At 66.5% G+C, this 27,120-nt stretch overlaps 2 protein-coding genes across 7 annotated transcripts; one reads left to right on the top strand and one right to left on the bottom strand.

The window, feature by feature from the left end:
* Positions 1–9,600: 9,600 nt before the first annotated feature.
* Positions 9,601–23,144, bottom strand: CNTROB (centrobin, centriole duplication and spindle assembly protein). 6 transcript variants are annotated; one of them, XM_084616132.1, is made up of 21 exons: positions 23,010–23,144; positions 21,557–21,644; positions 20,704–21,041; positions 20,531–20,621; positions 19,652–19,736; positions 19,234–19,399; positions 17,978–18,094; positions 17,735–17,851; positions 17,551–17,649; positions 16,981–17,196; positions 14,950–15,096; positions 14,289–14,422; positions 14,055–14,180; positions 13,544–13,721; positions 12,888–13,224; positions 12,349–12,506; positions 12,116–12,215; positions 11,631–11,795; positions 10,735–10,870; positions 10,259–10,346; positions 9,601–9,976 (listed from the first exon to the last, which is right to left on the bottom strand). In XM_084616132.1, the coding sequence occupies exons 3-21, from the start codon at positions 20,974–20,976 to the stop codon at positions 9,848–9,850; spliced, it is 2,862 nt and encodes a 953-aa protein (XP_084472258.1). In that variant the 5' UTR covers positions 20,977–21,041; positions 21,557–21,644; positions 23,010–23,144; the 3' UTR covers positions 9,601–9,847. The 6 variants fall into 6 exon arrangements, with proteins under 6 accessions (XP_084472258.1, XP_084472256.1, XP_084472259.1 ...); XM_084616130.1 differs by having other exon boundaries at positions 20,704–20,994; XM_084616133.1 differs by having other exon boundaries at positions 19,652–19,733; positions 20,704–20,994.
* On the top strand, positions 22,994–26,798 carry TRAPPC1 (trafficking protein particle complex subunit 1). The gene is made up of 5 exons (XM_084616136.1): positions 22,994–23,127; positions 24,426–24,524; positions 24,743–24,813; positions 25,139–25,277; positions 25,917–26,798. Exons 2-5 carry the CDS (start codon positions 24,426–24,428, stop codon positions 26,043–26,045), a joined length of 438 nt encoding a protein of 145 aa, XP_084472262.1. The 5' UTR covers positions 22,994–23,127; the 3' UTR covers positions 26,046–26,798.
* The last annotated feature ends 322 nt before the right edge of the window (positions 26,799–27,120 follow it).

Below are 27,120 nucleotides of genomic sequence, written 5' to 3'. Positions count from 1 at the left end.
CAGAAGGAGAAGGGGGAGTGAGGGGGATGGATGGACGGATGGAGAAAGATGAGTGAGGGGAATGGATGGATGGATGGAGAAAGGGACATGAGGGGGATGAATGGATGGACTGATGGACGGAGAATGGGGCGTGAAGGGGATGAATGAATGGACAGACATACAGATGGAGAAAAGACAGCTGTACAGCTACAGGGTGATGGATGGGGATGGACGGGACCCACTGGGGCACGCAGCCCACCGCCCCCCCCCGAGTCACCCCCAGCTCCTTCTATCTGACCCCTGCTCACAGCTGGGCCTGTGCAGAACCAGCCCCCGGGGTGCTCCCTGCCACAGGCAAAGAGGAGAGCCCCTTCCCCAGCTGCCTCCCTCCCCCACTGCCCCGTTCAGCTGCCATGCCCATCTCCAGCCTTGGTCAGCACTGAGCGCAGGCCCCCTCACTCCCACTGGCTGCCCCCCAGCAGGGTCCCGTGGGTCCAGGCAGTGTGTGCGGGGGGGGCTGCCCGAAATTACCGTGGAGCGCATAGGGGCTGGGCTGCCCCCACCCTGCAGTGGGGCCAGGGGAGGTCCAGAGGCACCCCCAGAGGTTAAGGGGAGGGAGATTGCCAGCAGCGAGGTGTTCTCGTCCCGTGGCAGCTCGGACCTCGGCCAGCAACACACTGACTGTGGCTCTGTACAGCCCCCGGTACTAACACGCCATGCGAGTCAACCCTTAACCCATCGAAGCGATTAGCCCACCCGGAGGCTCTCATTTGACAGGGAAAGGAGCGGGCCGAATGGTGAGCTGTTCTGGGTACAGGCGCCCAGCTGTTCCGACAGCATCAGCCAGGTCATAAGCCGAGCGGGAGAAGACTGTCTCAACCCACCCCCCACAAAAAAATGCCCTACATGAAAGGAGCTTAGTGTAACTATAGCTAGGAACAGAGAATGCTGGCCAGACCTCCAGGCTGGGGGACTCCCTTCTGGGGAGCAGGGACTCGGGAAAACATTCAGGGGTTGGTGGAGGAGAATCGGCTGAATGCGAGCTCCCGGCGCGACGCTGCGGCCCAAAGAGATAACGTGACCCTGCGGTGTATAAACTAGGGAATCTGGAGTAGGAGCAGAGAGGTGACTTTACATCTGGATTTGGCCCTGGTGCGGCCACCGCCGGGATCCTGTGTCCGGATCTGGTGGCCCCAATTCAAGGAGGAAGTGGCTAATTTGCGGAGGGGATCAAAGAAGTTCCACGAGAATGATTCAAGGGTTAGAAAACCGGCCTTATTCATGATAAGCTCCAGGTGCATGTTCCAGCTATTTAGCTTACAGAGACTTTTATAGGGTGACTTGACCCCAGTTTGCGGGGGGGACACATTTAATCTAGCCAAGAAAGGTTGGTAGATCATGGTCCAACACCTGGGAGTTGAAGCTAGACAAATTCAGATGGGAAATAAGGTGTAAATTTTTAACTGTGACTGAGAGTAATTAACTCCTGGGGAGAATTTGCCAAGGGTCCCAGCAGATTCTTCATCATTGGCACTTGTTTTGAATCCAGATTGGCTGTTTTTTCTAGAAGATCTGCTCTGGGAATTATCAGGGGGCTGTTCTCTGGCCTGCATCCTGGCCTTGAAGTCGACGAGCAACGGGTCACTCTTCTGCCAGTGAGGCGAAATATCCGGAGAAGTGACAGACCAGCGTGTTGCCAGGCTGCCGAGGCATCTGACTCAAGCATCTTGGTCAACCACAGGCCTTGCGCTCAACGGGACGGCATTTCTCCATTAGGGGTGGGATGCGACCGCTTTTGAACGCCGCACTCAACCTCCTCCAAAATTTCAGGGACTCTTCCAGGCTTCCCTGGGCAGAATTAATGTTGATCAATGCAAATTAATGCACATTGGAAAACATAATCCCAACTATACTGATAAAATGATGGGGTCTAAATTAGCTGATAACACTCAAGGAAGAGATCTTGGAGTCATTGTGGATAGTTCTCTGAGATCATCCACTCAATGTGCAGCAGCAGTCAAAGAAGCCAGCCGAACGTTGGGAATCATTAGGAAAGGGATGGATAATAAGACAGAAAATATCATGTTGCCTCTATGTAAATCCATGGTACGTCCACACCTTGAATACTGCGTGCAGATGTGGTCACCCCATCTCAAAAAAAGATATATTGGAATTGGAAAAGGTTCAGAGAAGTGCAACAAAAATGATTAGGGGTCCTCTTCTGTATGAGGAGAGATGAATAAGACTAGAACTTTCCATCTTGGAAAAGAGGTGACTACGGGGGGGAGAGGGGGAAATATGACAGAAATTATAAAATCATGACTGGTGTGGAGAAAGTAAATAAGTGTTATTTATTCCTTCTCATAACACAAGAACTAGGGGTCACCCAATGAAATTAATGGGCAGCAGGTTTAAAACAAGCAAAAGGAAGTATTTCTTCACACAACACACAGTCAACCTGTGGAACTCCTTGCCAGAGGATGTTGGGAAGGCCAAGACTATAACAGGGTTCAAAAAAGAACTAGATACTTTCATGGAGGATGGGTCCACCAGTGGCTATTAGCCGGGCTGGGCAGGGATGGCGTCCCTAGCTCTGTTTGCCAGAAGCTGGGAATGGACGATAGGGGATGGATCACTTGATGATGACCTGTTCTGTTCATTCCATCTGAAGCACCTCACATTGGCCACTGTTGGTAGACAGGACATTGGGCTAGATGGACCTTGGTCTGACCCAGTATGGCTGTTCTTATGTTCTTAATCCTATTCATTTGGGGGAAAATTGGAAGGGGGAATGGTGGGAAAACGGGGGACATGCCAAGCCGCTGACAGCCGGTTAGGGCAGCCCCGACTTCCGACACCTCTACAGTTGTCTACAGCTCAAAGCACCGGTCGATGGCCACCATTAACGTCTCCCAGCACCAATTCACCCCCCAGCTCGGCTCCGCCTGGCCCTCCTGAATGACTCTTCTCCCAGAGAGGAACTAACTCGCGCTGGGTGAATAATGGAGAGGAAAGAGGTGAGCACGCTCAGGAAGCCCGGCTGCAGATGGACGCAAAATTAGCGCCCAAGCCCCCGTCAATCCTGCCCAAAGGGCGGACGCGTGATACCAATGCAGCAAAAAGAAACGCTCAGGCAAACCCCGGGGACTGAGATGAGACAGACGCACAGAACCCAACTGGCTGATGCACCGCTATCTATTGGGCATTCAGGGCATGGGACCGGGCAGCCACGGTAGGGCCAATCGCATCACCGCATAGTTCTTGTGGAGCCACAGGAAGTCCCGCCTCGGAAGTCCAGACTGACAGCTTTCCTCGCAGCCCCTGATTGATCCCGGCCCCCTCTATCTGCCCCAGCCATGACACGAGGTTGCAAGGACTCCCTCGGCTTTACGCAAGGGGAGAAAGCAAAATCGCAGCCAAAGCTAAACGAAAACCGAACGCTGGCATGACCCGAACGCCGCTGCGACAGTGCAGATTGCATGGAAACGTTTCCTGGCGGAAACTGCCAATAGTACAGACGCCACCGCTCACAGCTCCTGGCACGACACCCGGGCCAAACAATTCACACAACAGACCCACAAGCAAGACCAAAAGACGCCTCCAGAGCCGACGAGGCACCGTGGCCTCCTGCCGCAAAGCAGCTAAAAGATCACCCCCACGTATTTGAAGGGCTGTGATGTCTACCGGACATGATCCGCCCAGAAATAGATCAAAGAGGTCAGCCAGGATGGCGCCTGGCAATTACAAGCAGGGATTTCAGCCTAATTTCAGTACCAGGGAAATTGGTAAAACTCTAGTAAAGAGCCAAATGATCAGATGCAGAAATGAACACGATTTGTTGCGGGGGAAGAGTCAACGTGGTTTTTGTAAAGGAAAATCACGCCTCGCCAATCTACTAGAATTCTTTGAGGGGGTCGACACACATGTCGGGGGGGACCCAGTGGTTATAGTGTGCTTAGATTTTCAGAAAGCCGTTAACAAGGTGCCTCACCAAAGGCTCTTACGCAAAGTAAGCTGTCGTGCGAGAAGAGGGAAGGTCCTCTCATGGATCGGTAACTGGTTAAAAGACAGGAAACAAAGGGTGGGAATAAATGGTCAGTTTTCTGAATGGAGAGAGGTAAATAGTGGTGTTTGCCCGCAAAAAAAAAAAAAAAAATCCACCCAGTTCCAGTTCACAGGATTAGGGACCGGTACCAGACTGGCCTAGATACACACACACACAAAGCAGCCTACATCCCATGCAGGGGACCATCCCCCCTTTCCCCGGCGTACAATCCCCCCAGTGCTCCGGTAGCCGATTGGCTGATGCTGCTCCTCCACACACACACCACGTTACTCTGAAAGCAAATGGGAGAGTGGGATACATAGGGGGTATCTCTGGTCTGGGGCCCATGGCTAGCATACCCTCCCCCCCACCCCAAGGGCCGGAGCAATGCAGGCTTGTGGGGCAGGCCCAGAGACCCTACAATAACATACTGAGGGGACCAGCGCCACCAGAGACCCTACAAAAACAACACCACCACCACCACACACACGCAGGCCCAGAGACCCTACAATAACACAGCCGCACACGCAGGCCCAGGACCCCCAGAGACCCTACAATAACACAGCCGCACACGCAGGCCCAGGACCCCCAGAGACCCTACAATAACACACTCGCAGACGCAGCCACCGTGCCCCCGGAGACCCCACAACACACACACCAGCTCACACAGCCCCAGCGACCCCAGAGACCCTACAATAACACCCCCCATACATCCCATCCCCCATCCCTCCAGCCATCCCCCCCATATACCCCATCCCTCCTCTTTCACCCCTATCTGCTTCCCCCCCATACACTCCATCCTGCCCAGGCCAGGGCAGGCCCCCAGCTCTCTCCACCAGTGGGCAGGCCGGCTGTGTTATTAATTGGCTTTAACATTTAACCCTGCGCTTCCCAGGCCACACTCACCCACACCCCCCAGGGGCCCAGCAGAGCCGCTTATCGAGATGGACAGGTGTGAGCCGGCCTAATCCCCCCACCGCTGGCAGCCAGCTCCCTCCACCCACTGGCAGGGCAGGATCGGCCCCTGTCCTCTATCCCCCGCCCCCCCCAAACTCTGTGCCCTCCCCCTGGGGCAGACAGCTCCCCACTGCACCCCCTGTGTCTCCTAGCTCCAAGCCCCTTCTCTGCTGCCCCCCCTCTGGGAAGTTAGACTGTGCCCCCCCCCTTGAAGTGTGTTGGGGGGCTCTCCGCCCAGGCTGGCACCCAGAGCACTCAACAGGCACAAGAAGCAGGGATGCCCCCCTCTCCAAATCTTGTTTTCTACTGGGGGAAACTGGCAAAACCAGCGAATAACCAGAATTCACCCAGCAAGTAACTGAAAAGGACCCAGGAGTCCTGGCTCCCAGCCCCCTGCCCCGCTCTTACCACTAGACCCCAATGCCCTCCCAGAGCCAGGGAGAGAACCCAGGAGTCCTGGCTCCCAGCTCCACCCCACTCCAACCCAACACACCCCAGAGTCCTCGCCCCAGTCCCTTACCTGGCTCTGTGGTCCGGGCGACTCACGGACGCTGTCCGAAATATTCCAGGCCCCGGACGGGGCTGTTGGGGGAGAATCCCAAAATGGGGGTGAGCAAAGAAATAGCAGCGTGGGGGTGGGGGTGGGAATCCCCGTCCAATCCTGGGGGGCACTGCTTGTCCTTGGGAGGTCCCCGGGTTAAAGGGGGTGCCCACGCCGCAGAGCCCCAGGTCCTGCAGAGCTGGTCTCTGGCCGTGGGGTCCCCCTGCACCGGCTGGGCCCCCCCGAGAGCGGCAGGTCTGTGCGGCTTGTGTGGACGGGGCTGCCAGCACCTGGGGATGGGGCCGTGGGGGGGGGGAGCGGTTAACACCCATAATCCTCACCCTGTGTCTTTGCCGAGCTAATCAGCTTATGGGTCCTGGGGGTGGGGGGAGCTGGGACGGGCTGGGGGGGGGCAGGAGCACGGGGGTGGCCGGTTCCCGGCTGAGCCAGGCAGACGGTGCCGGGGAAGCAGCGCGAGCAGACGGGAGTGCCGGGGGGGGGGGAAGTGCTAGGGGGAAGATGGTGACTAATGGGTTGCCAGGGGCCGTGGGGGTGAGATGGGGGGGGGCAGAGGGGTTGCAGGAGGGAGATGGGGTGCCGAGGGTATGTGGGGGTGCCGGCGTCTATGGGGCAATGGCAGCGCACGGGGTGATGGGGGATCACGGGGGCACACGCAGAGGGTGCTAGCCGGGAGCCGTGCAGCTGGCCGCACTTGCAGGCTGTGGGGGCCGTGGGGGTGCGCGCACTGGGCAGGTTGGGTGTGGGTCTGTGTGTGGGGAGACCAGGTTGTGTCTTGGTGTGTGTTAGAGCAAGCTGTGCATGGGTGGGGGTGGAGAGCAGGCGGTGGGTGGATGTGCGGGTGGGCCTAGAGGTTGTGTGTGTTTTGTGTGGGGGCATGCGTGAAGATTGTGTGGTGTGTGTGTTGAGGGGGTGAGGGGTGTAGAGGGTGTGTGTTGGGATTTGTGCATGGAGGGCGTGTGTGTAAGGCACGTGGGAGGCGTGGGGGCGTGTAGATTATGTGTAGAGATTGCGCACTGGGATCTGTACGTGGAGGCTGGGGGGGGGGTGGAGGTTCGGTGTGGGTGTGCACGGAGGTTGTACGGGGTGTGTGTTTTGAGCAGAGGTTGTGTGTGTGTCTGGGGGTGGAGGGGGTGTGTGTGTTGGGATTTGTGTGTGGCGGTTGTGGAGAGGTTGTATGTTGGGATGTGCACGGAGGGTGAATGTGTGCGTCTGTGGAGGGCGTGTGTAGGGACGCATGTAGAGGTTGTGTGTTGGGATTTGTATGTGGAGGTTGTGTGTGTGTGTAGAGGGGGTGTGTGCAGAGGTTTTGTGTTGGAGGTGCCAGCATCTATGGGGCAATGGCGGTGCGCAGAGGCCATGGGGGCTGTGGGAGGGAATGTGTGTGTGGGTTGCGTGTGTGGAGGTTATGTATTGGTTGTGTGGGGGTGTCTGTGGAAGGTGTGTGGGTATAGGGTGTATGTAGAGGTTGTGTGTCGGGATGTGTGTGTGTAGGGGTGTGTGTGTTGGGGAGGTGTAGGGGTGTGTGTGTAGGTTGGGGTTGTATGGGGGTGTAGCGGTTGTGTGTTGGGATTTGTGCGTGGAAGTTGTGTGTGTGGAGGTTGTATGGGGGGGTGTTGCGTGGAGAGATTGTGTGGAGAGGCTGAGTGGTGGGTAGGAGGGCGGTTGTTAGCATGCGTAGAGGCCTAGTGTCCATGCACACGTCGGGGGGGGGGGCAGGGTCCAGAGCTCGGGGGTGTTGCAAGGGGGAGGGTGCACCTGTGGAGTTGTGCGCGGAGGGAGTACAATGGGGGGGTGTACCTGTGCTGGGGGGGCTGTCTGTGGTCGGGGGGGGGGCTATGCAGATACCTGCTGTATGGGGAGACAAGCAGGGATGGGGGGGTAGGCATGCGTGGGACAGGGTGTGTGGGGGGGTACGGTCTGCGCATTGGGTTGCAAGGTGGTGTGAGAGAGGTTGTGTGAGGTGGGGGGGTTGTGTGTTTGGGGGGGTGTCAGGGAGGGAGAGAGGGGTGTTTCCATGGATTGGCTGTTCCCTTCCACCACCCAGCCCCGTTGACAGGGAAAGTGGGGGGGGGCACGTTGACCCCAGCTGGCTGGGAGGGAGCTCGGAGGACCCCGGGTGCAGGCTGAGCAGCCCCAGGGAGGAGCCCCTGGCACTAGCCCCACACCAGGCCGTGAGGCGAGGCAGGCGCGGGTTCCCACTGGGCAAGGGTGCCCAGGTGAGCGGGGGGGGGGGCTGTGGGGCAGAGGGGATGCAGGAGGAACACAGCCTGGGGGGCAGGGGAGCGGGACTGAGAACCGAGGGGACAGGAGGGCAGAGCCTGGTGGAGGAGCCCGGGGAGCAGAAGGGGAGTGACTGGCACCAGCCATCCCCCTCCACCAAGGGGATAACAAGCTACTACTGCTGGCAGCCACTCCAGCGGCACAAGGCAAAGGAACGCCGGGGTGGGGGTGGGCACGGGCATTATCTGGGTGGACGCCCCCACCCCAGCTCATTTAGTCCTGAGAAAGTTGGCAGCGGGCGGGAGTGGGAAATAAAAGAAGCCGGGTCGCCCATCCGGTTGACTGAGCAACAATTCATTTTAACCCGGCTCCCCATAACCTGGGGATCCGGGAGCAAAGGCGGCGGATTGGTGCTCCAGGCCGGGGCTGGGGGGGGGTCTCCGGGAAGCCAGGACCCTGAAATCGGTGTTGTTGGCGGCTCAGCAGACGAATGGGCCGACGCGACCCGGCAGCTGGGGGCTGAAGACGCGCTCGCACGGGAAAGACGCCGGCGTTTTCCCCGACCAGAGGCGTGAACCGGGACGATGTGAGGGGCGGGATTTCGGCCAGGTCTGCGCCGGGAGCGACTTGGGGGACGGGTCGGGCGGTTGCAAAGGCCCCGCGTCCGGCCCCGGGCGTCCGCACCGGGACAACAGAAACCTGCACCTGACCCAGGCCGTGGGGCTGAAAAATCGCCACAGTTTTTTAGCCCCGCCGGCCGAGCCCCGGGAGACGGAGCCCTTGACCCGGGCCGGCTGCGGGTCTTTTCTCCCTGTGTGGACGTGCCCCCAGGGGGGCCCCGCAGGGCTGTGTAAGCCGCGTTCGCACAAAAGCAGATTAGAGCTAATCACGGCGGCCTGATCGCCCTGCGCTGCCCGGGGGCAGCAGATGGCAGTGCCCAGCCTGGGGGAGGGGCTGGGTGTGGGGGGACGCCCTCTCCCCGACAAAGCCAGCTCTGCCGCTCGCTGCACAGGCTCCGCTACTCGGGCCTGGGCAGGGAGGAGGCGGGATGCCGGGGTAGATGGACCCATGGTCTAAGTCAGGCAGAAGGAAGGAGCCGGGATGCCGGGGTAGATGGGCCCGTGGTCTGAGCCAGGCAGCAGGGAGGAGACAGGAGGCTGGGGTAGATGGGTCCTTAGGGCCGATGCGGAGCAGCACGGAGGAGGCGGGAGGCCAGGGTACATGGGCCCGTGGTCTGAGCCAGGCAGCAGGGAGGAGGTGGGATGCTGGGGTGGATGGGTCCTTAGGGCCGATGCGGAGCAGCACGGAGGAGGCAGGAGGCCAGGGTACATGGGCCCGTGGTCTGAGCCGGGCAGCAGGGAGGAGGCGGGATGCTGGGGTGGATGGACCCATGGTCTGAGCCAGGCAGCAGGGAGGAGGCAGGAGGCTGGGATAGATGGGCCCGTGGTCTGAGCCGGGTGGCAGGCAGGAGGCAGGATGCCAGGGTAGATGGGCCCCATGTAGCTGATGTGGAGCAGCAGGGAGGAGGCAGGATGCCGGGGTAGATGGGCCTGTGGTCTGAGCCAGGCGGCAGGGAGGAGGCGGGATGCTGGGGTAGCTGGGCCCATGGGGCTGATGCGGAGCAACAGGGAGAAGGCAGGATGCCAGGGTAGATGGGCCCGCGGTCTGAGCCGGGTGGCAGGGAGGAGGCCTGGGTTTGATGGGCCTGTGGTCTGAGCCAGGCGGCAGAAAGGAGGCGGAATGCCGGGGTAGTTGGGCCCATGCTGCTGCCCTGCCCAGAGGGCAGCGCGGCAGCGAAGGGTTGGCGGGCAGGGCCCCTCAGTCACGGCACCGGATGTGCTGCAAAACCAACTCTTCTTTATTTAGAAAAATAACCAACTGCGCCCCAACAGGGGGGCAATAACTTAGAGCAACGCAACACAGTGCGGATGGGGGGCAGCCCCGCCCCGCTGCCCCATGTGCCAGCCTGGTACCAACATAACCTGTGAACTGGGGGTGAGAATGGGGAGACCCCTGGGCCCAGGGGGTGCTTTACCCAGGGGTGCAGGGTGTGAAGGCATCAGGACGCCCACGGGGACCCTGCTTCATCTCCACACACCACCCCCCCTGCCGGCGCGGGGGCCAAGCTGGGCCGCCTTCCGCCCGCCCTTGCCGGGACCGTGCGTCTTCTCGGGGCCGGGCCGGCCGCTGGACGGGCGCCGGTGGGGACCCACCTGCGGGAGAGGGGGGGAGAGTGAGCGGCCGGGAACGGGGCCTCGGCAGCAGAGCCCCAGGGGGTGGGGAAAGGGCGCGACTCCTCAGGGTGCCCAGCGCCCGTCCCCGTCAGCACCCTGCCCCATAGGAATCTCCACGGCACCCAGAGCCCATCACCCACAGAGCCCAGTCTCACAGCCCCGACACTGTGCCCAGCACCCACAGAGCCCCAGAGCCCCCCATGGCATCCAACAGTGACAGCACCCTGCCCCCTACCCCCCCCCACCTCCCCCGGCACTCACCTCTCTCCTGCCGGCCTCAGGCAGCCTGGGGTCAAGGTTCCTGCGGGCAGCCGGGTTCACATGGCCCCCGTCGCCCTTCACGTCGGGCCTTGGGAGCAACAGACAGGAATGGAACTCTGGGCCAGGAGAACCCAGGAGTCCTGGCTCCCAGCCCCTGCCCCTGCTCTAACCACGAGACCCCACACCTCTCCGAGAGCCAGGAATCGAACCCAGGAGTCCTGGCTCCCAGCCCTCCCCCAGCCAAGCCCTAAACCCAGCTGACAGGGGAGTAGATGGGGGATCCTCCCACACCTGGACCCATATCCCAAGGTTTGTATCCTCGTGTCAATGGGCGGGTGAACGACTACACCTCCCGGTGCACGCTGGGAGTTGTAGTTCCCTCTGGCCGCCCTTGGGGGTGTATGTCCCACCCCCATGGGTCCCTCGGAGCAGGGTGGAGCCCGGAAGCCCTGGGGCGGGCACGGCGCCAGCCTTACCCGCTGCTGTCGCCGGAGCGCAGGTAGGCGAACAGCTCCTCGGAGGAGGGGGCCACGCGGCCCTTGGCCTGGTACAGCCGCAGCAGGCGGGAGACCTCGGCCACCTGCCGGGGAGACAGGACGCCCCCCTCGCCCCCTGCCGAGAGAGACGGGGTGAGCCAGGGCGGGGTGCTCTCCCCTGGCAGGCAGGGCTGGCCTCAGGGCGGGGCTAGGGGGCGCGGCGGGGGTCTAGAGCAAGGGGCGCTCTCCCCGGGCAGGCAGGGCTGGCTCCAGGGCGGCGCTAGGGGACGCTGTGGGGCAGGGGGATCAGCAGGGGGCGGTCTCCCCGATAGGCAGGGCTGGCCCCAGGGCAGGGCTAGGGGGCGCTGTGGGGCAGGGGGATCAGCAGGGGGCGCTCTCCCCGATAGGCAGGGCTGGCCCCAGGGCAGGGCTAGGGGGCACTGTGGGGAAGGGGGCTCAGCAGGGGGCACTCTCCCTGGGCAGGCAGGGCTGGCCCCAGGGCAAAGCTAGGGGGCACTGTGGGGCAGGGGGATCAGCAGGGGGCGCTCTCCCCAGGCAGGCAGGGCTGGCCCCAGGGCAGGGCTAGGGGGCACTGTGGGGCAGGGGGATCAGCAGGGGGCACTCTCCCCGATAGGCAGGGCTGGCCCCAGGGCCGTGCCAGGGGGCGCTGTGGGACAGGGGGTTCAGAAGGGGGCGCTCTCCCCGGGCAGGCAGGGCTGGCTCCAGGGCAGCGCTAAGGGACGCTGTGGGGCAGTGGGCTCAGCAGGGGGCGCTCTCCCCAGGCAGGCAGGGCTGGCTCCAGGGTGGCGCCGGGGGACGCTGTGGGGCAGACTGCCTTGGGGAGGGAGGACTCCCCAGCTGGGCACCATGGGGGAGGATCGGGGCAGGGGGCTCACCAGCTGGGCGCTGCGGGGGGCTCGGCGGCTCCAGGTTCCGCTGCCCGTAGCTGGCTTTGGCGAGCGGCACCTTGGTCTTCTGCACGGCGGCGGTGGGGGGGGCGCGCTGGGGGCCGTGGGGCCGGAGTGTCTCCCACAGAGAGGGATGGTCCTCCCGGGCCAAGCCTGCAGGCAGAGGAGATGGGGGCGGGGGGGTCACATGGGGGCTGAGCCATGCCTCTGCGTGGGGCAGGCCCTGGGCTGCTGGGACAGGGGGCAGGACCCACGGGGGGCAGGACCCGGGCCGGCCCTGGGCTGCTGGACCCTCGTGGGACGGGACCCGAGCCGCTGGAGGGGCGGGACCTGCATGGGGCAGGAACTGGGTGGGGCAGGCCTGGGGCTGCTGGGGGGCAGGCTCCCACGTGGGGCAGGCTGAGCCAGGATCTCCACTCCCCCCCAGCCCTAGACGAGCAGCATGTCCCACCCCCTCCCTCCCTCACCCTTACCTGGCTGGCCTTGGGGCTGGGCCTGGCCTGTGGGGCGGGGGGGGCTCTTACCCCCCGGCCTCTCCTGACTGTGTGGGTCACTCGGCATCTGCTCCAGCAGCTGAGAGAAAGATGGGGGTGAGGGAAGAAGTGAGCAGCTGGGTACTCCCACCTGACCCACACACCCAGCCAGCCCCACCCCTCGGCTCTGCCCACCCCTCCCTGGCCAGAACCCCACAAGGCCAGCCTCCTACCAGTGCCATATAGTACTGCAGCTCCGGGTGCAGCTGGCCGGGGGGCACCTGCCCCCCGCTCTCCAGGCTGCTGTTCGGGGGGGTCTCGCCATCGCTGGGCCCCCCCTCGTCCTCAAGGTAGGGGTGCTCCGCCAGGTGAGGGGGGTGCAAGCTTAGCCCTGGGCAGGAAGAAGGGGTCACAGCAGCACAACCCAGTGCCCACCCAACCTCAGATGCCAGTCCCAAGGCCCCAGGGTGGCGCTAGGGGGCGCTGTGGGGCAGGGGGCTCAGCAGGGGTGCTCTCCCCTGGCAGGCAGGGATGGCCCCACGGTGGCACTAGGGGGCGCTGTGGCGCAGGGTGGGAGGACCCCTCTCATGCTGGGCAGGGGATCCCTGTACCAACAGCCCAGCGCTCCACCCCAGAGCCAGCTGCATCTCAGCCAGCGGCCGGGCGAGGGAGGCCAAGGTGAGCCGCTCCCAGCCCCCCCGGCCCGGCTGGGACGCCGGTGCTGCTTCCCAGGAGCTGGCGGCGGGCTGGGGGGCGCCCCCCGGCTCCGTACCTGGCCCGGCGGAGTCGTCGAGCTGTGGCTCCAGTGGCTGGAAGCCTGGCTGGCTCCGGAGGCTCTGGTTCAGGAGCTGTGCCAGCTCGGCGGAGACGCACCCGCTGGGCGCCAGGGGCAGGAAGCGCTCGGGGCCCCGCGCCGCCGGCAGGGAGCTGCGCTGGGAGACGGGCTGCAGGGGCACAGCTTGGGCGAAGGCCCAGCCCCCCGCTTCGCCGTCCCCGGCACTGCCGCAGGGGTCCCCCTGCCAGCCCTCCAGCTTCCCGGGCAGGGCGGGGCTGGGGGGCTGGCCCAGGCGCTCCGGCTCCGACAGGGAGGCGGCATCGGAGACAGGAGGCTGTTGGGGGGGGGCAAAGAGATGGGGGGGGTTAGAGACCAGCCAGAGGGCCACAGGCTGAGGGTTGGGGATCAGAGCAGGACTCCTGGGTTCTCTCCCTGGCTCTGGGAGGGGAGTGGGGGCTGATGGGTCAGAGCAGGGCAGGCTGAAAGTCAGGACTCCTGGGTTCTCTCCCTGAATCTGGGAGTGGGGTGGGGGCTAGTGGTTAGAGCAGGGGGGGCGGGGAGCCAGGACTCCTGGGTTCTCTCCCTGGCTCTGGGAGGGGAGTGTGGGCTGGTAGTTAGAGCAGAGGAGGACTCCTGGGTCCCCCGGCACTCACCTGGCGGGGGCCCTTGGCGGGGGACTGCGAGGAGGGATCTCCGGTCAGCACGCGCAGGGCCTCGTTCCAGTGCGACTGCATCATGGCCTGGAGCCGGGCCACCATGTCAGCTCGCTGGGCTTCCAGCCGCCACTTCCCGGCCTGCAGCTCCCGCGCCGCCTCCTCTTGCCGGGCCAGCCTGCAGAGAATGGGGCCGTCGGGGCTCTACTGCAGGGCACCCCATGGGCCCAGCCTGGCCTGGGTAAGCAGCCGCCCCGCCCCAGAGGTGGCCGCATCTCGGCACCGGGCGAGGGGTCCCCGGGTCGCCCGTCGCCCCGCCCCAGAGGTGGCCGCATCTCGGCACCGGGCGAGGGGTCCCCGGGTCGCCCGTCGCCCCGCCCCAGAGGTGGCCGCATCTCGGCACCGGGCGAGGGGTCCCCGGGTCGCCCACCGCCCCGCCCCAGAGGTGGCCGCATCTCTGGGCCGGGCGAGGGGTCCCTGGGTCACCAGCCGCCCCGTGCCCACCCGGTACCTCAGCTCGTAGTCCTCGACCAGGCGCCGCTGACGCTCCTCGCGCTCGGCCAGCTCGGCCCGGAACTGTGCCAGCTGACTGCCCAGCTCCCGCTCGTGGTGCCCGCTGAGCTCCAGGAGCTGCTTCCTGCGGGGGGAGGAGGAGCCGGGCTTAGCAGCGGGCACGGCCCCCCCCACCCAGAGGGGAGCTGGGACCAAGGGGGGACGGCCGTGGGGCAAGGAATTGGGCGGGTACCTGTGCTGCTCCCGCATGGCGCCTGTCTGGCGCAGGCTGTCTTCATGCACCCGCGCCAGCCGCTCCGTCACCTGCTGCTCCAGGGCCACCTTCAGCTCCGCCTCCAGCTTCGCCTTCTGGGCCTCGCACCGCGCCTGGGGGCACAGGGGGGCTGGCAGCAGGGAGCCCCCCGAGCCAGCCAGTGCCCGCCCTGGGGCCGAGGGGAGCCGGCGCCCCCTAGAGGGGACAGGGCCCTGCCCCATTCCCTGCCCCCTGAGCCAGCCAGTGCCCACCTTGGGGCCGAGGGGAGCCGGCGCCCCCTAGAGGGGACAGGCCCCTGCCCCATTCCCCACCCCCCTGAGCCAGCCAGTGCCCACCTTGGGGCCAGAGGGGAGCCGGCGCCTCCTAGAGGGGACAGACCCCTGCCCCATTCCCCGCCCCCCTGAGCCAGCCAGTCCCCGCCCTGGGGCTGGAGGGGAGCCGGCGCCCCCTAGAGGGGACAGGCCCCTGCCCCATTCCCTGCCCCCTGAGCCAGCCAGTGCCCACCTTGGGGCCAGAGGGGAGCCGGCGCCCCCTAGAGGGGACAGGCCCCTGCCCCATTCCCCGCCCCCCTGAGCCAGCCAGTGCCCACCTTGGGGCCGAGGGGAGCGGGCGACCCCTAGAGGGGACAGGTCCCCAGTACCTTCACCAGGCTGATCTCCATCTGCAGCCCGTCCCGCTCGCTCCGCATCACCTCCAGCTCGCTCTCCAGGCGCTGGGAGTCGGCCTGCGCTGAGGCCAGGACCAGCTGGGCGTCTGCAGCGCGCTGGGCCTCCCGCTGCACGGCCGCCTGGCAACGGGACACCCCCGTAACCACTGCCCCGCGCTGCCCGCTCCAGCAGGGAGAGAACCCAGGAGTCCTGGCCCCCAACCCCCCGTAACCACTGCCCCGCGCTGCCCGCTCCAGCAGGGAGAGAACCCAGGAGTCCTGGCCCCCAGCCCCCCGTAACCACTGCCCCGCGCTGCCCGCTCCAGCAGGAAGAGAACCCAGGAGTCCTGGCCCCCAGCCCCCCGTAACCACTGCCCCGCGCTGCCCGCTCCAGCAGGCAGCGAACCCAGGAGTCCTGGCTCCCAGCCCCCCTGTAACCACTGCCCCGCGCTGCCCGCTCCAGCAGGCAGCGAACCCAGGAGTCCTGGCCCCCAGCCCCCCTGTAACCACTGCCCCGGGCGGCCCGGCTCCAGCAGGGAGCGAACCCAGGAGTCCTGGCCCCCAGCCCCCCGTAACCACTGCCCCATGCTGCCCGCTCCAGCAGGCAGCGAACCCAGGAGTCCTGGCTCCCAGCCCCCCTGTAACCACTGCCCCGGGCGGCCCGGCTCCAGCAGGGAGCGAACCCAGGAGTCCTGGCCCCCAGCCCCCCGTAACCACTGCCCCGGGCGGCCCGGCTCCAGCAGGGAGAGAACCCAGGAGTCCTGGCTCCCAGCCCCCCCGACTCTAACCCACCAGCCCCCACTCCCCTCCCAGAGCCAGGGGAGAGAATCCAGGAGTCCCAGTGTGAAGAAGTGGGACTGTTCTTAATGTTTCCTCTGAATATTGTGGGGTGCCTCAGTTTCCCCTAGGCAGTTCTTAAGTATCTAGGTGGTGGGGTAAGGGTGTATGATCATTGCAGAGCCCTACAGGGCAGGTGTGTGCAGGGGTCTGGACACAGAGAATGGCCGACACCCTGTTTCCTGGCCACTGGTGGCCTGGGCCCATCCCCCCTGCAAGGTGAGAGCTGAAGGGTTGGAAAACAAAGGAATCAGATGCCCACCTGGCCCGGGAAAGGAACAAAGCCCAGAGGAGGAGGGGCTGGAGGGAGTTTCAGTTTGGGGCTGGCCGGGAATCATAGCATATCAGGGTTGGAAGGGACCCCAGAAGGTCATCTAGTCCAACCCCCTGGACCATGGGACATGGAGTGAAGGGCAGACGTGGTTGTCTGGCTCATTGCCCCCCAGAATGGACCCAGCTGAGGGGTCCCGTTCTCTGCACCTACAAGCTCTGTGTTAGACCATGTTCCTGTCGTCTAATAAACCTCTGTTTTACTGGCTGGCTGAGAGTCACGTCTGACTGCGAAGTTGGGGGGCAGGACCCTCTGGCTTCCCCAGGAGCCCGCCTGGGCGGACTCGCGGTGGGAAGCGCACAGAGGGGCAGAGGATGCCGAATGCTCCGAGGTCAGACCCAGGAAGGTGGAAGCTGTGTGAGCTGTGTGTCCTGCAGACAGGCTGCTCACAGAAAGGCGACTGCCCCAGAGTCCTGCCTGGCTTCATGGGGAGCAGTTCCAGAGCATCGCCCAGGGACTCCGTGACACCCAGATCCCAGCGCCCCCTGCTCTAACCCCCCAGCCCCCACTCCCCCAGAGGGGGCTGAGGGAGTGGTGGGGTGGAGGAAGAGCTGGACCCCAGATGTGTGGAGGGCAGGACGGAGGAGCCAGAGGGCACGGGTGGGGGGTCGCGGCAACGGAATCGGGCATCTAGAAGAAGGGGTCACCCAGGGCAGGGGGCACAGAGGGAGGGCCCGGTGAGGGGCATCAGGGGAGTTCCCTGGGCAGCAGGGGGGCAGAGGAGAAGGGGCGCCGGGCGAGGACAGAGGGCGCCGGGAGCGGGTGGGCAGAGCGGCAGGGCACCCAGCAGGCAGGGGCAGAGCGGAGGGGGGCAGAGGGCACGGCTCCCAGTTCCCGGGGGGGGGGGGGGGTCTCACCTTCTCTCGCTCCAGCTGCCCGGCGCTCTCGTCCCGCAGGGCCTGGCACCGCTGCTCCAGCTGGCGCTCCCGCTGCGCCCAGCCCGCCTGCTGCTCCTCCAGCGTGGCCCGCAGCGCCTCCAGCTGGTGCTGCCCCTGCTCCCACTCCGCCTGCAGCCCCCGCCCCCGCTGGTGCTCCGCCTCCAGGCTCCGCAGCAGCCCCGCCTTCTCCTCCTCCTGCGGGGTGGGGGGGACGCAAGGGTGAGAGGGGCCTCCTGGCTCAGCATGCTCCAGCGCCCAGCTCTAGGGGCAGCAAGGCATGCCGGGAGCTGCGGTCCCCGGGGGCTCCGGCGCCCGGCTCTAGGGGGAGCAGGGCATGCCGGGAGCTGCGGTCCCCGGGGGCTCCGGCGCCCGGCTCTAGGGGCAGCAGGGCATGCCGGGAGCTGCGGTCCCCGGGGGCTCCGGCGCCCGGCTCTAGGGGCAGCAGGGCATGCCGGGAGCTGCGGTCCCCGGGGGCTCCGGCGCCCGGCTCTAGGGGCCCCTTTCCGCGCCCCCGGCCGCGGGGCTCCAGCTCGGGCAGGGGACCCTTACCAGCGCTGCTGCCTCCTCGCGTTGCTGGCTCGCCGCCTGCTGCTCCCGGCTCAGGTCCTCCAGCGCCTGCTCCAGCCGCGCCTCCAGCTGCGACACCCTCTGCGGGGGAGACGCACCGGGGCTCAGGGTGGCACCGGGCGGGCAGCTCGGCCCCCACCGCTCCCCAGCACCGCCCGCCACTCACCTCCCGCTGCTCGCTCAGCGCCCGTTGCGCCGCCTCCTTCTCCCCCTGCAGCCCCCGCAGCAGCTCCGTCCGCTCCGCCTCCTGCCGGTTCCAGCCCTCCACCACCTTGGCCAGCGTCTGCCAGGGAGAGGGCAAAGGAGTGCGCCATTGGGGGCGGCCCTGCCGGTGCCCCTCACTCCCGACCCGCTGCCCCCCGCCAGCCCGGCTGGTGCCCCTCACTCCCGACCCTCAGCCCCTGCTCACCTTGTCCAGCTGCTCGATCATACTGTCCTTCTTCATGTCAGCGGAGATGGCTGCGGCCAGCTGCTGCTGCAGGTCCAGGGCTCGGCTCTGCAGGCCCTGCACGTGCCGCTCACAGTGCTGCAAGGGAAGTAGGGGTCAGTATCGGGGGGGGATCGCCCCCCAGCTCCCTGCGGGCCATGCCACAGGTTCAGCCAGAGCCTGTCGGCTCAGCCGAGACCCACCGCACCAAACCCACCAGCGCCCGGGGAATCCCCCAAGCCACTAGCAGTATGGGGCATGTGACACGCGCCAAAATGCAGCCGAGCATTCCCCAGAGACAGCACTTCAGGGTAGCGAGGGCCACAAAGCACCTCTCTCTCCCCGCCCCCATGGGGGGAAGGGTGAGAGCCAGGACTCCTGAGATCTAATCACAGCTTGTAAAATTAACGAGGAGATCTTTAAATCCATCCCGTCTGGATTCATAGAGTAGCAAAGAAACACATGGAAAAGCCACGGACCCCTGGAGGATCTGAGAGAGAACCCAGGAGTCCTGGTTCCCAGCTTGCCACTGCCCCGGCCCCACTCTAACCACTAGCCCCCACTCCCCTCCCAGAGCTGGGGAGAGAACCCAGGAGTCCTGGCTCCAAGCCACCCTCTCACCCCGCCCTGCTCTAACCACTAGCCCCCACACTCCCCTCCCAGAGCTGGGGGGAGAACCCAGGAGTCCTGATCCTGAGCCCCCCACGGGCAGAGCAATGGGCCCGTCCAGCTGGGGGTCCCTCTCACCCTAGCCCCACCCCAGATCAGACCAATGTGCCCATGTAGCCCAGCATCCCACCCCATCTCCTTAGCCAGCCCCACGCCGCTCCAAGTACACACACACAAACACACACAGCCTGGGTAGACCCAGCACGCGTAAACACACACAGCACCCCGGATACACCCCTCACAGGTACACCCGCCCAACCAGCCCCGGTACGGGTAAACACCCACTACCACCCCGGGTACACACCCACAAGCCCTCCGGCACGCGTTTACACACCCATACACACGCTCTGGGCACGTCCCTCCCCAGGTGTACACCCCTTCACACCCACCAGGTCAGCACGCACAGGGCACACCCTCCCCCAGGTACACATCAACACACACCCTGCCCTCCATGTGTGCACACCACTGGTACACACACAGACTGGGTACACCGCTCCCCGGAAATACATTCACCGTGGGAGCTGGGCGCAAAGGATCCTGGGAGACCGGCCCGGCCCCCGGCCCCTCACCTTCCTGCGGGCCCGTTCCTTGGCCAGCGCCTCCTTCAGCAGCAGGGGCTCCGTGGTGGGCACGGGCTCCCGGGGTGTGCCAAGGCGCAGGCTGGCGTAGCGGGGAAACAGCTCCTCCAGGCCACACGCCGAGCCGGGCGGGGACAGCTCCTGCAGGGGCCTGGCGCTGAAACAGGGCAAAGGGGTTGGGGGGCTCCCAGAGATGCCGGCACAGCTCGGCACCCACCGCCCCCTCCTCAGCTCCCTCCAGGGCGGCTGCTTATACAGGACCCCGCGCCCGGAGCAGAGATGCGGCCACCTCTGGGGCGGGGCGACTGGTGACCCAGGGACTCCTCGCCCGGCGCCGAGATGCGGCCACCTCTGGGGCGGGGCGGCTCAATCACGGCCTGACTTTAACCTGCCCCGGCACGGCACTCACGCGAGGAGGGCGGTGGTGCTGTCACTCTCAAAGGAGTCGTCATCATCCTTCCGCTCCACCGTCCCCAGGCCGAGGGCGCCCCCTGCTGGAGAAAGGGGCCCTCTGCTCAGTGACACCCTCTCTCCAGGATGGGCTCTGGGAGGGGGGTGGGGGCTGGTGGGTTAGAGCAGGGGGGAGCTGGGAGCCAGGACTCCTGGGTTCTCTCCCTGATGCTGGGAGGGGAGTGGGGGCTGGTGGCCTAGCCAAGGACCCAGACAGGGCAGCACTGTTCCCTGTCACACACAGGTAGCAGGCCCAGCGGCCCCCTGCAGGCCCTGCCGCACTTTGCAAGCGGAGAGAAAAAGAGTGGGGGGCTGGAGAGGGCACAAGGGATTCTTGGGGAGAACCCCCCAGGCTGTGGAGCGGAAGGGGAATGAAAGGGAACCTGTGATGGCCCAAGGTAACCTAGTGAGTCTTGTAACCATAAGCCACCCCTAACCTACTGCACGTGCAGAGACCCCTCGCCCGGCGCCGAGATGCAGCCACCTCTGGGGCGGGGCGGCCGGTGACCCGGGGACCCCTCGCCCGGCGCCGAGATGCGGCCACCTCTGGGGCGGGATGGCCGGTGACACGGGGACCCCTCGCCCGGCGCCGAGATGCGGCCACCTCTGGGGCGGGGCGGCTGGTGACACGGGGACCCCTCGCCCGGCACCGAGATGCAGCCACCTCTGGGGCGGGGCGGCCGGTGACCCGGGGACCCCTCGCCCGGCGCCGAGATGCGGCCACCTCTGGGGCGGGACGGCTGGTGACACGGGGACCCCTCGCTGCTCCTCTGGGGCGGGGCAGCTGTTCTGACTCCAGCCCTGACTGCCAGGGGAGAGTGCCCCCCACCCCACTCACCAGGGGGCAGCTCGCGGGAATCCTGCAGCATGGTCCGCAGGCGCGACCTCACGGTCTCCATCTCGGCCACATGCCGCGACTCCCCGCCCTGCTGGAGGAGCCAGACACCGCCGTCAACGCCGCCCGGCCCCACGGCCGGCCCCGCCACCCCGCCCCACATCCCTCCTCCTCACCTTCCTGCGGGCGCTAGCCTCCACCCCGGCTGAGAGCGTGCGGCTCAGCTCCTCGGCCAGGGCCTCCAGGTCGGGCGGCTGCAGCTGGGAGCAGGCGTCCAGCTCGGCCTGACGGCTGCGGTGCAGGGAGGCGTAGAGCTGGGCCGTCACCTCGGAGCCGAAGGGCTGGGCTGGAGTGGCCGGGGCCGAGAGGGGCAGCGGCTCCATGTCGCTGAGCAGGTCCTCGCTGCGCAGGGAGGCGTCCAGCCCAGGGCAGGGGCCCTTCTCCGCCATGGGGCGGCCGCGCCCTCGCTGGGGAAGAGCACAGCCAAAAGGACTGGGAACTGCCGGCTTGTCGCCTGGGGATTCCCCTTTGGTTGTGAGCAGTAGAGGGGCTCTGACACACACACACAATATAGCCACACACACACATATTCACTGCGAGGAATCCCCCCAGCTGAGAGCGGTAGAGAAGCTTTGACACACACAGACAGCCATAGACCCATACACGGACAGGAATCCCCCGAGCTCAGAGCAGTAGAGGGGCTCTGACACACACACACACAGAGCCAGGATAGAAGCCAGGAGTCCTGGCTCCCAGCCCCCTCTTCTCTAACCGCTAGCCCCCACCCCCACCCAGAGCTGGGGAGAGAACCCAGGAGTCCTGACCATATTGGACCCCCCAATGTTTTATCACCCTGGGCAGCTGCAGGTCACCCCCACACCCCAGGCTCCCTTGGCCCTGTGGCTCAGGCCCAGCCAGAGGGCAGGAGCTGGTGTAGAGACTGCTCCAGCCCCCCCGGGGGGTGTCAAGCAGTGGGGCAATCCCCAGGGAAGGGGGGACCCTGCTATGGGGCAGCCCAGTGGCTCTCACCTGCCCGAGGTGGGGGGAAGGTGCTGGGCCCCTCACGCCAGGGCAGCTGCCGCCGGGGGGCGCTCCAGGCTCTGGCTCCGCACGGACCCTGTAGGGAGGTGGGGGCACAGAGCAGTCAGTGGGGGCCCCCCAGCACCACCAGGGTCTCCCCCATCCCCCCAGGTTTCCCTTATCCCCTCCTCCCAAAGGGGTCACCCCCAGCCCAGCCCCCCCTCCACCCCCACAGGGGTCACCCCCCAACCCAGGCCCACCTCCACCCCCACAGGGGTCACCCCCCAGCCCCACAGGGGTCACTCCCCAGCCCAGCCCCACCTCCACCCCCACAGGGGTCACCCCCCAACCCCACAGGGGTCACTCCCCAGCCCAGCCCCCCCTCCACCCCCACAGGGGTCACCCCCCAACCCCACAGGGGTCACTCCCCAGCCCAGCCCCCCCTCCACCCCCACAGGGGTCACCCCCCAACCCACAGGGGTCACCCCCCAACCCAGCCCCCCCCTCCACTCCCACAGGGGTCACCCCCCAGCCCAGCCCCACCTCCACCCCCACAGGGGTCACCCCCCAGCCCACAGGGGTCACTCCCCAACCCAGCCCCCCCTCCACCCCCACAGGGGTCACCCCCCAACCCCACAGGGGTCACTCCCCAGCCCAGCCCCCCCTCCACCCCCACAGGGGTCACCCCCCAACCCACAGGGGTCACCCCCCAACCCAGCCCCCCCCTCCACTCCCACAGGGGTCACCCCCCAGCCCAGCCCCACCTCCACCCCCACAGGGGTCACCCCCCAGCCCACAGGGGTCACTCCCCAACCCAGCCCCCCCTCCACCCCCACAGGGGTCACCCCCCAACCCCACAGGGGTCACTCCCCAACCCAGCCCCCCCTCCACCCCCACAGGGGTCACCCCCCAGCCCACAGGGGTCACTCCCCAACCCAGCCCCCCCTCCACCCCCACAGGGGTCACCCCCCAGCCCAGCCCCACCTCCACCCCCACAGGGGTCACCCCCCAGCCCACAGGGGTCACTCCCCAACCCAGCCCCCCCTCCACCCCCACAGGGGTCACCCCCCAGCCCACAGGGGTCACTCCCCAACCCAGCCCCCCCTCCACCCCCACAAGGGTCACCCCCAGCCCACAGGGGTCACTCCCCAGCCCAGCCCACAGGGGTCACCCCCCACCCCCACAGGGGTCACCCGCCAGCCCAGCCCCACAGGGCTCCCCACAGGGCTTCTATTTCTCCCCCTCGGGGAAAAACCCTCCCCAGATCCCCCCTCCCCCCACGGGGCTGCCCAACCTCACCCCCCTCAACTGCTCTTCCAGCCCCGCCCCCGGCGCGCCAGCCCCGCCCCCTGCCTCGCGGCGCGCCAGCCCCGCCCCAACCGACGCCCCGCCCCAACCCCCCCAACCGACGCCCCGCCACCATCCCCGCGCGCCCCTCCCTTGCCCCCCGCCCACCGGGCACCTGGGCGCGAGGCGGCCGCCGCCATCTTGGTGCGGGGCAAGGGGCCGGCGGGCGGGGCGGAAGCGGAAGAAGCCTCCGGCGGGGGCGGGGCCAGCAGCGGCGGAGCGGCCGGGCCGAGGTGCGGGGCCGGGGGGGTCTGAGAGGGCGGGGCCGGCTCGGGGGAAAAAGCCGCGGGGGCGGGCGGGGCTGGAAGGTGCGGGGCTGGGGCTGGGGCTGGCGGTGGTTTGGGGGCTGGGGCAGGGGGCGGGCTGAGCTGGAGGTGGTTAGGGGGCAGGGCTGGGGCAGGAGGCGGGGCTGGGGGTGGTTAGGGGGCAGGGCTGGAGGTGGTTTGGGGGGGAGGTTAGGGGGCGGGGCTGGGGGTGGTTTGGGGGGGAGGTTAGGGGGCGGGGCTGGGGGTGGTTTGGGGGTAGGGCTGGGGCAGGAGGCGCGGCTGGGGGTGGTTAGGGGGCAGGGCTGGGTTTGGGGGCGGGGCTGGGGGTGGTTTGGGGGCGGAGCTGGGGCAGGAGGCGGGGCTGGGGGTGGTTAGGGGGCGGGGCTGGGGCCGGTGGCGGTTTGGGGGTTGGGAGCGGGGCTGGGTTGGGGGCGGGGCTGGGGATGGTTTGGGGACTGGGGGCGGGGCTGGAGGTGGTTGGGGGGGTGGTTTGGGGGCAGGGCTGGGGGTGGTTAGGGGGCGGGGCTGGGGCCAGTGGCGGTTTGGGGGCTGGGGCAGGGGGCGGGCTGAGCTGGGTTAGGGGGCGGGGCTGGGGCAGAGGTGGTTAGGGGGCAGGGCTGGGTTTGGGGGTGGGGCTGGGGCAGGAGACAGGGCTGGGGGTGGTTTGGGGGCAAGGTTGGGGCAGGGCTGGGGCAGAAGTCGGGGCTGGGGGATGGTTTGGGGGCTGGGCCGGGAGGCAGGGCTGGGGTGGTTTGAGGGCAAAGTTGGGGTTGGGGCTGGAGGCGGTTTGGGGGCTGTGCTGGGGGCAGTTTGGGGGCAGGGGCAGAACGCTGGGCTGGGGATGGTTTGGGGGCAAGGTTGGGGCGGGGCTGGGGCAGAGGGCGGTTTGGGGGCTGGGGCTGGTTCAGGGTGAAAAGGCCAGGGCTGGGGTGGGTTGTGGGGTGGGGCTGGGAGGGACGTGGGGCTCAATGTGGGGGGCTGCAGGGAAGGGGTAGGGTGACCAGACAGCAAGTGTAAAACGTCGGGACGGGGGGGCAATAGGCGCCTGTATAAGACAAAGCCCCCAAAATCGGGACTGTCCCTGCAAAAATCGGGACATCTGGGCACCCTAGGTAGGGGAGAGGGAGAAAAGCAGAAGGAAATGAATGAGGCCAGTAACTAAGGTCTCTCCCCCCTGCCCCCTTGTTTGCCCTCCCCCCCCGTGCCCTGCCCCCTTGTTTGCCCTCCCCCCCGTGCCCTGCCCCCTTGCCCGTCCCTCCCCACAGATGACGGTGCACAACCTGTATCTCTTCGACCGCAACGGGGTCTGCCTGCACTACAGCGAGTGGCATCGCAAGAAACAGGCCGGCATCTCCAAGGAGGAGGTGAGACCCCCCCGCACCTCAGCCAGCCGGGCCCAGGCCCTTGCTTCCCAGGGGGCTGAGCCCATGGGGCGCCAAGAGAGACACGGGGGCCCTTAGTTAGCCATGGCGGCAGCCACCCCGGTGGGGTGAGGGTACACGTCTTCCTACCCACCCCAGCTCCGCTGTGGCGGGGCGGGGGGGAGTCTCACGCTGCCCTCTCTCTCTCGCTGCCCCCCCAGGAGTTCAAACTCATGTACGGCATGCTCTTCTCCATGCGCTCCTTCGTGGGCAAGATGAGCCCCGTCGACATGTATCCTTCCGCCGTGGGGCTCCACTGGGGGGCAGGGGCTGTGCAGGGCCAGAGGGGGGTCCGTAGCCATGGGATGGGCTGGGGGGCCCAGCAGGGGACTGTGTAGGGGCTGGGGGGTGCTCTCAATCCATGGGATGGGCAGGGGCCCCTGCTGGGGGCTGTGTAGAGACTGGGGGGGCTCTGCCCATGTGATGGGCTGTGTGGAGTGGGGGAGGTTCCCGGTCCACATTATCAGCCTGTGGACCGAGCTGGGGGTGGGGAGTTTTGGGGGGTGTCTCTCTGGGGGGGCCAGGCCCCATCACACTCCTTAGCCACGCGGGCGCAGGAAGGACGGGTTCCTGGCCTTTCAGACCAGCAAGTACAAGCTGCATTACTACGAGACCCCCAGCGGGCTGAAGGTCGTCATGAACACGGACCTGGGCGTGGGCAACATCCGAGACGTGCTCCACCAGATCTACAGCAACGTGAGCCTGGGCCCGGCCCCACGGCACCTAGGCCCTGCACAGGGAGTGGGGGGCTGGGAGCCAGGACTCCTGGGTTCTCTCCCCAGCTCCGGGAGGGGAGTGGGGGCTGATGGGTTAGAGGAGGGCGGACTCGGAGCCAGGACTCCTGGGTTCTCTCCCCAGCTCTGGGAGCGGAGTGGAGGCTGGTGGGTTAGAGCAGGGGGGCTGGGAGCCAGGACTCCTGGGTTCTCTCCCCAGCTCTGGGAGGGGAGTGGGGGCTGGTGGTTAGAGCAGGGGGGCTGGGAGCCAGGACTCCTGGGTTCTCTCCCCAGCTCTGGGAGGGGAGTGGGGGCTGGTGGTTAGAGCAGGGGGGCTGGGAGCCAGGACTCCTGGGTTCTCTCCCCAGCTCTGGGAGCGGAGTGGGGGCTGGTGGGTTAGAGCAGGGGGGCTGGGAGCCAGGATTCCTGGGTTCTCTCCCCAGCTCTGGGAGGGGAGTGGGGGCTGGTGGGTTAGAGCAGTGGGGGCTGGGAGCCAGGATTCCTGGGTTCTCTCCCCAGCTCTGGGAGAGGATTAGGGGTTGGTGGGTTAGAGCTGGAACCAGGACTCCTGGGTTCTCTTCCCGCCCCACATGCTCACTCTCCCCCCCCCCCCCCCCCGCAGATCTACGTGGAGTTCGTGGTGAAGAACCCGCTGTGCAGCATGAGCGAACCCATCCAGAGCGAGCTCTTCCGCGCCAAGCTGGACGGCTTCATCCGTGGCCTGCCCTTCTTTTCGGCCCGGGCCGGCTGAGCCCCCCGCCCCCCCGCGGCTGGCCCCCGCCGCGCCTCTCTACCAGGCAAACCACGGCCCCGCAGCCTGCGCAGCATCCAGCCCAAGACACCGGGGCTGCCCCCGGCTCAGCCCCACCCTCCCACCCCCTTCACAGATCAGATGGCCTGGCCCTCCGGGTGAGCCCGAATCCCACAATTCCCTGCAGGCTGGTGCACCCCTTCCCCACCCAGGGGACTAGCTGGGGGGGCTCGCTCGGTCTGGGAGGGGAGTGAGGTCTAGTGAATAGAGCAGGGATGTGCGGGCTGGGAGCCAGGACTCCTGGGTTCTGCCTCTGAGAGGGGATCTAGTGGGTTAGAGCAGGAGGTCAGGAGTGAGGCTTCCTGACTTGCATCCTCCTCTGCTCTAGACCCCAATCCCCATCCAGCCATAGGAATAGTACCCCAGAGTCCTTGCTACCAGACCCCCTCCCCGCTTTAGCCCCCCTAGACCACACCCCAGCGGTGGGGACAGAGCCCAGGAGTCCTGGGTCCCAGCACCCCCCTACTCTAACCGCTAGCCCCTACTCCCCTCCCAGTGCTGGGGAGAGAACCCAGGAGTCCTGGCTCCCAGCCCTTTGCCAAGCAGGATGCGCGTCTCCTGTTCAGTGCGGCATTAGTGGGCGTGTTCGGACCTTCCCTGAGCTGGGCGGGCACCGGGGTTGTCCCGGTGGCACTGGGCCGATCCCAGTTCTATGGTGGAGGCTCCTTGATGAATTAAAATGTTGCTCTCCCATTCCAGCAGCCTTCCCTTCACTGCCGGCGCCTCTGGCCCTCCGGGGAGCTGGCCGGGGGCAAAGGGCGCAGCCGCAGGCAGGCCGAACGCCCTGGGGCGCCGGCTCTTGTCCAGCAATTGGGGGCGGGGGGCACCCGCTGCTGCTGGACAGAGGGGGGGTGGCACAGCCAGCAAGTGTCTTGCCTTGGGCCCTTTCCCCTCTAGGGGGCGCCGGCTCGCATCCGGCCCCAGGGCAGGGACTGGCTGGCTCCGGGGGATGGGGGTCTGTCCCCTCTAGGGGGCGCCATGCTGGGGGCGCCATGCGGCACCCGGTGCTAAATGG

The sequence above is a fragment of the Lepidochelys olivacea genome (assembly GCF_965140295.1).
Source record: "Lepidochelys olivacea isolate rLepOli2 genome assembly, chromosome: 28".
Taxonomy (NCBI): Eukaryota; Metazoa; Chordata; order Testudines; family Cheloniidae; genus Lepidochelys; species Lepidochelys olivacea.
This window is presented reverse-complemented; position numbering and strand designations above follow the sequence as displayed.

Excerpts from the sequence above, each read along its gene's own strand:
- CNTROB (XM_084616132.1), bottom strand. The coding sequence starts at position 20,976 with ATGGCGGAGAAGGGCCCCTGCCCTGGGCTGGACGCCTCCCTGCGCAGC. Across the intron at positions 17,197-17,550 it reads GCGAGGAGGCAGCAGCGCTG|GAGGAGGAGAAGGCGGGGCT; the intron begins GTAAGGGTCCCC and ends CCCACCCCGCAG. Across the intron at positions 11,796-12,115 it reads CCAGCCCCAAGGCCAGCCAG|GCTTGGCCCGGGAGGACCAT; the intron begins GTAAGGGTGAGG and ends CTCTGCCTGCAG.
- TRAPPC1 (XM_084616136.1), top strand. The coding sequence starts at position 24,426 with ATGACGGTGCACAACCTGTATCTCTTCGACCGCAACGGGGTCTGCCTG. Across the intron at positions 24,525-24,742 it reads CCGGCATCTCCAAGGAGGAG|GAGTTCAAACTCATGTACGG; the intron begins GTGAGACCCCCC and ends CTGCCCCCCCAG. Across the intron at positions 24,814-25,138 it reads AAGATGAGCCCCGTCGACAT|GAAGGACGGGTTCCTGGCCT; the intron begins GTATCCTTCCGC and ends ACGCGGGCGCAG.